Raw genomic sequence first — 10512 nt, forward strand, 5'->3', positions numbered from 1 at the left:
ATTCTATTTACTAGTTTTGGTTATGGATTAATATAATTTTTGGGCGGAAGACAAAACATATATCTAAGATAATCGAGGAATATAGTAATGGAACAACCATTTATATCTTGATTTTCACATTAAATATGGATCAAAGGATCAAAGTTAGTTCTTCACTTACTATTAAACAATTAGATTATGAGCTCGAGATTTCTATCGTGTGATAGTTGATGAGGGCGAAGCCCGAATCAACTATCACACATAGAAATCGAGAGCGAATAATCTAATTGTTTTAGTATAAATCTACTAGACGTTCAAAACTTATCAACAAGACAGGCTCTCGTTTTTATTGAATAATGATGTAAATAAGTCACACAACATGCGGATAATTGACAACTGCACCACATTGCATTGGCTTCTGTGTGCGCGTTTGCATTTCATTCCACGATTTATTGAAACCATTATATGCCCGAAACTGAAAGAAAAGCCAAGTTTTTTTTTGTAAAATGACGATTGAAAGATGTACTGACGTACAAGGGCCCTTGGAAGTCAAGTTTTTTTTAAAATTTGAAAACGTAAAAGATTAAAAAAAAAAGTTAAGCGAGTTGTTCGCAAGGAAGAAACCACATTGCACTGTTAAGCTTCTGTGCGCCTTTGCATTTCATTCACGATTAATTTAAACCGTCGTTTGCTCAAAATTGAACTAAAAGCCGGATTTTCATTGTAAAATGACAATTTAAAGATAGACTGACTTACAAAGGCCCTTTGGAAGTCAAGTTGTTATAAATGTAGGAAACGTGAACGATAAGAAATTTATGAAAAGTTGAACGAGTCGCCCGCAACCTTGAATTCGATTCGCTTTCAATTTTGTTGTTTTATTTAAGTCTTATTGATGTACAAAAAAACTTGCAGGTCGAATCTGTTAAGCCTTTCTTTTACTGCTCCTCGATGGGACGATGAAACTGTGTTAGTTTGCAAAGACATCTTAAACTTTATTTCCACAAAATGTCTCGGTGAAACGCATCTCTGAATGTTATAAAATTATAGATTCGCCCGCTTTTAAAAGCGTAAATGATTAATTGCTTTTCTTACCGTGTAAATTCTTCATTACATATTTCGGTACAGTCTTTATCTTCTCCAACATCGCCTGGAATAGTAAATAATCCAAGTCCTTCTCTACGGTCAATTTTAAAGCGAAAAAGCGGCGACCATTCTGTTGACAACCGCACGCTGTTTCGCTACTCACCTTCTACAACAGAATAGATAGTGAGTAGCGTAGCCAATCAGAGAACAGCATTCGTGATAGAACGCTAGTAGATTTATACTAAAAAGCAATAGACCGATATACAGGCTCCACTTCGACTCTCAAACGAAATAGCCATTGAAGATAAAAACTACATACACTTAATCATACCCTAGTCAAATGAATGAGTGAATGAATCGGGAATTGTTAATTCTGGCCCACGGCTTGATTTATAATCTTCTTGCACTTTAATTCAATTTTAATTTAGACCTATAAGTCATTATAAAGATCATGACTAATACACCACACGAGTACCACGAGTAACATACGGGTAACATACGAGTAACACGGAACATACGGGTACATACGGTTACATACAGGTAACATACGAGTAACATACGGATACATACGAGTAACATACGGATACATACGGGTGCATGCCAGTTCCTATTTCATTTCATTTTATTTTTCATTTTTATTTCATGCAACACAAGTAAACAAAACAAAACATACGGGCAATTACGGGTACATACAGGTAACATACGAGTATAATAATCGAATAATAATCGAAAAATCAATTATTGGTCATTAGATGTAACGTGTTTCTCCATCGCTCTCCCCTCCAAAAAGATTGCGTGACGAGCCCAAAGGACAAGGAACAAAAAAATGAAAAATAAAAAAACAAAATAAAATAAAGTGAAATGAAATAGGAACTGGTATGCACCTGTATGTGTCCTTTTGTTACTCGTATGTTACGGGTAAGATCGTATGTAAGTGAATAGTCCATTTTACAGTTGCCTGCCAAGTGACCTGGCCTTTGAATGGTAGTGAGGCTGGAGGTGACCTTGCATTGATACAAACCTCTCTGCTTTATCATGTAAATGTTATTTAGTTAGCATCAAAACAACATAATTTACACAACAAAAGCAGTGAGGTCTGTATCATAACAAGGTCACCTCCAGCCTCATTTCCATTCAAAGGCCAGGTCACTTAGCAGACAACTGTAAAATGGTCTATTCAAGAAGTTGAGGTTTTGACCTTATAACATTTCAAATTCTTGATACGTCTTCAATACGTTTTGTCCTTTGGGCTCGTCACGCAACCTTGTTGACGGGAAGGGGGGTGGGGGGAGCATACTGATAAAAATGAAAAATAGAACAAAATAAAGGGAATTGAAAAAGGAACTGGTATGCACACGTATGAATTGGTATGTTACTCGTATGTATCCGTATGTTACTCGTATGTATCCGTATGTTACTCGTATGTATCCGTATGTTACTCGTAAGTATCCGTATGTTACTTGTATGTTACCTGTATGTACCCGTATGTGCCCGTATGTTTCGTGTGTTACTCGTATGTTACCCGTATGTTGCTCGTAGTACTCGTGTGGTGTATTAGTCATGATCCATTATAAATGCTTGACATTACTTGGTTGTTTTACATCCCCATAAGGAATTTTGTTCCCCTTATAAGGACATAATTTATTGTATTGCGTTGTTACTATCCCAACTCGGATTTTATTTTTGGCCAAGTTTTCTGAAGCATACTTCGTTGAACTAGAATTCCTTTATTTGACCACTAAAACGTCGCTGAGGTGGAAATCCGCTGTTTGGCCATTTAATAAAAAGTCAAGTCGTAGAGCTTGAAAACAGTTAGCCCATATATTATAGCTTTAGGTAGATGTCTTTTCATGGGCTTTTATATGTTGGACTACATTACAGACGAGAACGTCATGTTTTTAGATTTTCGAAATAATCTCGATGCATTCCTGTTGGACCGTGTGTTCATTGACCGCATTGTAGGATCAGCCGAGTTAACACGCCAAGATGGCGAATGAAACGAAACGTTGTCGATGCCGCGAATTCTAATCAGTGATACGTCTTCATAAGGAGCGAGAGGATATTCCAAGTTGTCAAGATAACTGGACTTTTTACACTTAGTTAACCAATGGCCATACATTTCCATGAATGCTTGATAACAACCAGGAAGTCGCAATGTGTATATGACAGGATTTGCAAGCGAGCTGCTGTATTGAAGAACCTTGAACGCAAGAATAACCTCGTATTTGATATCAACACATGAACGACACGCCCAGTATGCAAAGTTCAACCCAAAAAATGGACCCCAAGCGACTAGAAAACAACCAATCACTAGCAAGATTGCTTTGGCGATGCGCGTCTCTTTTTCCGCGCCTTGGGCTTGGTGATGATTGTGATGAACGCTTTTTGACGCAATGATAAACATGGCTACGTAGACAACAATAATAACTGATAATGGCCAAAGGAAAGAGACCACCGAGACAAAAAGTGTGTAGTAAGGCCACTTGGACGCTTCTGTCACTGTTATACAGCACAGTGCTACTGATACGCTCCAAACCAGAGCAATAAGACAGAAATATGGCTTCTTAGAAGATATGCGATGAAGGAACGGCCATCCTACTGCATAAAATCTTTCTATACTTATCATCATTAAATGCCAAATGGATGCTGTCGCACCGAATACGTCGATGGTGTTCCACAGAATATACACGAAGCTTGGAAATTCCACCGAATTGGCGAGAATGTAGATAAACGAAGGTACTCCAACACTTCCGACAATGATGTCCGAAAACGCAAGATTCACAAGAAAGTAAGCGGTACGAGTGCGAAGTTTACGCTTTCTTAGAAAAACTGAAACAATAATAATGTTTCCCAGGACGATACTCACAGAAATAATCGAGTAGATAATACAAAATGTAATTCTTATGGCGGGGCTTGTGCGGACCAGTTCTTGGAACCCTTCTGTTGTATTGGTTCTGTTGTGGACGATCAACTGTTCCTGTGACGAATTTAAGGATGTTACATTGGAAGTATTTTTCATCGCTGGCCTTTTGAAGGTCGAATCCTTCACGGCTATACAAGCTATACAAGCCTCTTGTTGCCTATGGTGTGATGAGTGTTTTCAAGCTTCAATTCATCCAACGTTTTCCACTTTTTTTCTGATCAGGAAGAAGAACACAAACATGTCACGTTTTAACTATCAAGGAGCAACACCGAAGTACACGAGTGGATCCACGACGGTATTGTTCGCTGGTTTGGCGTTTACTAATAAAATGTAGTGGTAAGATCTAAAGACGCAATGAATGTTAGTGTCTTTAGAGTTCTCAGTAACAAAAAAAAAAGAGAGAAATATTCTTCATAAATTATTGCGTCTTTTCGTACAAGAAATATTCTGTTCATTTTCACGGTGAGTTTTAAGAGTCAAAACATAGAAGTCCTAGTGGGTATTGATTGACTTAATTCCTTTCCAGGCTGGAGAAGAGGGCCATAATCATCTATTTCAGTAAAAAGGCGTCAACTCGTGTAAATCAGTGTTTCTAAGAGAAGACCTGAAGCGTTGCATTGGATTTTAATCCCTTGGAGGTGTAGCAAAAAAAACACAACAAAGTTCTCTCACATCTCCACTGGGTGATGTGCACCTGAAGAAAGATTAGCTTTGATTTACCAAATTACCTCGTAAAAGTCTAAAACGTACTAAAATAACTGAGAAAGCTCTTACCTTGGAACATATCTTCATGGCTTGTCGCCCGCATCACAAATAAAAAACTGCAGCTTATTGTCAACCTCGCAGCTCGGTATTTTTATGCTATAAAATAACAATTGTTTCTTCCTTTCAGAGAACAAACAACTAAGACAAACAAAGTGACAGATCAAGGAAATCTCGGAGTTGTCAAAACTTAGTTTTCTTTAACGAGGTGTAACTAATTTGAGATGACTACTGTATATAATAAGATTTTGAAGGCTTCTACCCTGGAAAAAGCCCTGTTTTACCTTTCGTAAAAAACGATTTCTAATTTCGGAACAAAACAGTTGTAAACTAAATCATCATGGGTTTCATAAACTTGGGCATATTCTCAGAGGAATTCAGATCAAGTCTAGACCATTTTCAGCCAAAACGCAATTAATTAGCCAAGGAAAAAAATCCGTCATTTTTACATATACATTTATAATATATACCGAACACTGTAAACAAGCCCTGTCATCTAGTCGTGCTTTGTGTTACGATTCCTTTTCAATTAACGTTTCCAAATGATTGTGTTTGTTCAGCCGCAACTGTCATATGCGAACAGTGCAAACTCTCCGCCACCGTCACCAATTTAAAAATTATCATCGATTACTGAAGCTGTTAATTTAGTGGCAAGCTTGGTAAATACACAAATCGGTTTACATTCATTTAACCAAAGAATAAAGGGCTGTGTGGTGATTTGTTCACAATTCAAATCTTGATGATTTTTGGGTTCGATGTCGTTGATTAATTTCCCGAATGTTAGCTAATGTTTGTGTGCTTTATTTACTCAATAAATCTAGTAAACAGATGCTATGGAAAAACATTTCATTTTTTTTGCTTGCTCTTGGTTATTAGACATATCCTTACCAATACAATACGATTTTTTAGAAAAACCTAAACAAAATGAAATCAAGAAGACGTTTTCTTGTGTATACCATAATTTGAATATTCACATGCTTATGGCCAAAAACTCGTTCCCTCGTCTTTTTGATTTATCCACTCAGTCCACTCCTCTAGGAACAAGGGAACCTTCTACACTAGTTTCCAGTTTCTTTGGACAGTTACACGTTTAAAAAAATTGGGATCTAGCGAGACTGTTGCCCCACGAGAAAGACAATTTGGAAAAACTAGAGTATGCTTAAATGAACAGGTCCCATGGTATATATAGGACATAAAAACCAAAGACATCGTTTCGTCACATTTCTCACTTGAATGACAATGAAATTGCCCTTCAAAAAACAAAAATACTCGATCAAGCTACATTGGTAAAACATGGACGAGTCTTGAGCTAGATCTTTAGCTTCTGCTTTAATTTGAGCAGGCGTACTTCGTAATCAACCATTCTACAAGACTGGAAAGTAGAGAATGAACTTTTATATAATTTTAAATGCTGGAAAATAAACCAGGATTTCCTTTTGAGTGTTAGGCCTAGTAAGGAAATCGGGGACCACAGGTCCCCCCCCCGGGCCACAGGTGCCCCAAATTAATTAGAGTTAATCCTCTACTTTCCAGCTCCTATTATCTGCGGTGCGTGGCGCAACATTGCATTTCGCAATCTACCTTGCTACGAATTACCACTTTAAGGGGGATCATCACCTTCAACGGTGAGCTAATCTGGAGGTTGTGGGTTTGAATCCTACCCGGCGAGTCCACCGAGGCCAAAGAATTGTTATTTGCCTCCTGTAATCCCCGATATCCTTTCTAGGGCTAAAGCTCAGAAGGGAATTTTGGCAAACTGCTACTATCTGTGGACACCTACAAATTAGATATAACTTATAAGTAAGAAGTTATTAGTTCTAAGCTGGATTCCTGTCACTAGGTGTCACTGCTGCCTTTATAATTACATACTACTTATTAACCGAGAGTGAGGTCATTACAGGGGAATCTCGACCGAGGCCGTGATGTATTGACCGAGCGACAGCGAGGTCATGCATCAAGGTCGAGGTCGAGATTTCCCTGAGGCCCAACGGACGAGGTTAATAAGTTATTTATTATATGGCCTTTAAGCACTATTCAAAAAAAGAGTATAATCAAGGGAAAAACACTGGAGGTAAAACTCGCTCTCTGTGGCTCTCTTCGTCGCCACTAAAAAGTATGGTATCTTTTTTAGTTATTGAAAAGATAGTTATATTTTGTCGGCATTTTTTGTTGTTTTTGCCCCCTCGCTAGTAGCTTTTATTCACAACTCAAAAAACCGTCGAGCCGAGAAAAAGTTTCATAATGCCCGGTCATTACAAGAAAATAATGCCCGCTCAGCATTATGCCAGAGCGCGCGTACTATTGTAGACATATAATAAAAGTAATTATCGCGGTGTCATTTGACTTTAAGTCCAATTTAGACGTGGCAGTGCATGTCTTAGCCTCTTTAAACAAGAATTTCATCGTGTGCCGGTGCAGGCTCATCCTTCCTTGGTCCTGTATTAACCAGTGTACATGAACTGTTTGTGGATTGAATACCTGGAATTTCCATAACGTGTAAATCATTCCGGGATTGTTCATTAATGGCGTGAAATTTGAAACAACACCAGTGCACTTTAGCTCTTAAATCAGGCACTAACAATATTACTGCCATAGGAATTACAGCAGAACTACTATAGAAAAGACATCGTAACCCAAGAGATATAGAGAGCTTGTCGAGATCACAGGAAGCGCAGAAGAAATTCATTACACTGATAACATGGTATGGCGAGCTTATGACAAAGTACGAAAAAAACACGATAACCATTGATTTGCTAATTGCAACATCTTTTTCCTGGGATGGAGTCAGAACACGCTGGAGTAGTTTTAAGGCTATAGTTAAGAACACAGCACAAATAACAAGAACGGGGAATCCAAAAAAGGTAATGGAAGTGATGGCTGCAAGAATTGGCGCTTTAGTAAAATAATATATGACTATTACAATGGACGATGCTGCAGATGTAGCTAGCCAGGGTGAGACGCTTGCTATGTAGTTGACACGATCCGGTGCCGTGCGATGAATTATTGGCCAGCCAATGGCACACGCCCTTTCTGTTGCTATAACAACCAGATGAAAGGTAGTTAGTAATCCATGAAAGACATCAAAACTGTAAAAACAAATGTCATTTAGTTCATCAAGGTTTACTGATGTGTGGTTTTTGTGTTGCATGACCAGGATAAACAACCACAAAGGAATAAGAGCGATAGCTGTAGTCATGTTTGCGAGGGCTTGACTGGCTAGTAAGTGACCAAGTCGCGCAAAGCTTAATCGGTCATCAGGACTGGATGGCTTCCAGGTTAAAACAGTGATGTTGGCTGGTAATGCAATGACACTTATAATACAAAGAATAGCAAAATATGCCCAGGATAAAACAGGATCCAGAGTTACCATGGTCGCTGTCTGTCACTGCTGTCTCTTACTACCTGCAATACTGAATGAACCAAAAAAACAATGGAAAACGTTTGCTAAAATTGTGCATTATAATCGCAAATTAACCTAAGAGTTTTAGCACATGGTGATTTTTTGTATGAAAATCAAGGTCTGATTAAGCTTTAAGAACATGATATGCTTGACCGGCCATAGACTTGCTCCTGACTTGCTCCAACTAATGTTTGATATGCGGAAGACCGCTGGACACGGAGGGCGCACGTGGGCTTAAAAATCAAAATGGCGGCTCGTACTTCCGAGTCATTCGTCTGATTCGTGGATTTTGTGCGCTTCGCATGCTAACACGCACGGACAAATGGATTTCGCGATTTTTTTTTTACTTTTTGTAAGCGATCTATTCAAAAACCCTATCGACAAAATGAGAAATCGTGAGACTTGGAGCAAGTCTACACCGGCCATATTAAGGAACTAACAAGTAAGGCTGACCAAATGAAACGAGACTTATATTGAGACGTTTATCGAGTAATTAAATTCAGAATTCATCTTTCAGCCAGATGAACGATTTATTAAATTTTAAAGGCATTATACAATTTCCGCGCGCGTAGTCAAGATGTTTTTCTTCGGTTACTATCTAATAATAAAACACAATCCTTTATTTAAACACGATCGATATTAAAGCACAACACGCACTAACTAACTAGCATTATAATGCAAACTTTGGACTAACTGGGATTAGTAACGTACAATGAACAGAAGTAAGGGAAAATATAGACTTGAGACATCTGTTAACTACAAATAAAAGTTTAAATCAGGCATTTTTTTAGCCAGTGATTGAACAGATAAACGATTGAAATTGAACTATATTTTTAAATTGAGGGATGAGAGTCGCGGAAAAAGTACGAAACACAGCGCCTGTGTCTCAATATCATAACTCTATATTGTTATTTTTTCAACTCTACCTCTGTCATGCGAAACCTGTGCTTTCTTACAAATTAAACACAAACGAAGGCCTTATCACAAAAGCAACTGCATCTGATATTAAATATCCATTGATTCAGAGGACAGACTTAAACCCTAAAATATCGAATTTAATGATGGTATTGTAAAAAACACTCTAACATAAAAGAAAAGTACCGTCCTTACCAAGAAGATAGGCTCAAGTCACTGTTTACAGCTGAACAGCATGTTTGTTTCCATTTTCTGATATTTTTTCTCCTATTGGACGGGCTAACACTGCCTCTGTTCAGTATTCGTGAATATATTTTGTTGATTGGGTTAGAATTAGTATTCAGGCATAAAAACAAATAATTTATCCTCTAATAGAACTTTAAATAAATGATGTTGTCTTGTTCCTCCAAGATGTGCTGAAGTAGTTTTGTTTATACTGGATGTTTCGCAGCAATTATGGTGCAAACCAAGCCTCATTGTGGCTGATATGCGTCCAAAAAAAAAATAAAATACCTCAAATTAACCGCAACTTATTTAATAACAATACACACAGCTTCTTACTAATACTTCACGCTAAAACGAATGAGATAAAAGAACTAATTAATCAGTCTACACTTCTCTTTAGCATTGGTGGATAATTATGGTCATAATAGCGTGTTTACAAATGCAGTTAACACATATTCTACTTCTGTGAAATAACGTGATATAAACTTGTCATTTACAATTCAAGTGGTGGCTTTCATGCCGTGGAGATAACAAATATTATTACAAGTTAAGTTGCATCAAGTGCGACAGTTATCTTAATAATGCAGAGCTTGGCTGAACTGAGTTGTATTTTTCACTTTGCGGTTGGAACAAGATTCAGGTGCCAAACTCAGTCATCGAAATTATTAAAACACAAGCACGTCCTGCGCGCAGCGGCTGCTGCAGTTGTGTTTTTTTTTCGGCAATGGTACTAAAAATTACCATTTCCAATAATGACCTGAAAGTAGTGTGGTTTTACGTTGTGTTTCTTTAATGTAAATCATTGATATTATGAGTTTTCACGGTGCCTGGCAAGTTAAGAGGATTAGAAATTGTTGTCAGTTGTTAGCGAATTGGACGTGTTATGGTAGAACGTATTCATTACTCGTGCATAATTCGCACTTTCTGCAATTTCCACCATTTTGTTTAATATCCTCGCAAGGGAAGTCTGAGCAAGGAATTAGTATTTGTTCCAAATCTGATAAAGCTCTTTTTGTTATAGGATTCTACTGTCCATATTCACAGCACGGTCCCGGTATTGAACGTGACATACAGACTTATAAACAATTGACAATTGAACGTTGTTGGTAAAAATAAAAGAAAAGAAAAATTATGCTATCATTGTATGAATGGTGTACTTTAAAGTTTAATTGGGAAAATTAAAGACTTGTAAAATACATCGTTACTAGAAAGACAACAAGCAAAG

General features: G+C 37.6%; 2 protein-coding genes across 2 annotated transcripts; both read right to left on the reverse strand.

Annotated features, from left to right (window-relative positions):
* Positions 1-1307: 1307 nt before the first annotated feature.
* LOC144635651 (histamine H2 receptor-like) lies at positions 1308-4215 on the reverse strand. The gene is made up of 2 exons (XM_078494733.1): positions 2646-4215; positions 1308-1517 (listed from the first exon to the last, which is right to left on the reverse strand). The coding sequence occupies exon 1, from the start codon at positions 4079-4081 to the stop codon at positions 2933-2935; it is 1149 nt and encodes a 382-aa protein (XP_078350859.1). The 5' UTR covers positions 4082-4215; the 3' UTR covers positions 1308-1517; positions 2646-2932.
* Positions 4216-7068: 2853 nt separating this feature from the next.
* Positions 7069-9503, reverse strand: LOC144635156 (uncharacterized). The gene is made up of 2 exons (XM_078494214.1): positions 9258-9503; positions 7069-8157 (listed from the first exon to the last, which is right to left on the reverse strand). The coding sequence occupies exon 2, from the start codon at positions 8115-8117 to the stop codon at positions 7134-7136; it is 984 nt and encodes a 327-aa protein (XP_078350340.1). The 5' UTR covers positions 8118-8157; positions 9258-9503; the 3' UTR covers positions 7069-7133.
* Between the last annotated feature and the right edge of the window lie 1009 nt (positions 9504-10512).

This window comes from Oculina patagonica, chromosome 13 (assembly GCF_052425735.1).
Source record: "Oculina patagonica isolate OP01 chromosome 13, crgOcupat, whole genome shotgun sequence".
Lineage (NCBI taxonomy): Eukaryota > Metazoa > Cnidaria > Anthozoa > Scleractinia > Oculinidae > Oculina > Oculina patagonica.

Bases quoted from the DNA above. Each gene is read 5' to 3' on its own strand.
- LOC144635651 (XM_078494733.1), bottom strand. From the start codon at position 4,081: ATGAAAAATACTTCCAATGTAACATCCTTAAATTCGTCACAGGAACAG.
- LOC144635156 (XM_078494214.1), bottom strand. From the start codon at position 8,117: ATGGTAACTCTGGATCCTGTTTTATCCTGGGCATATTTTGCTATTCTT.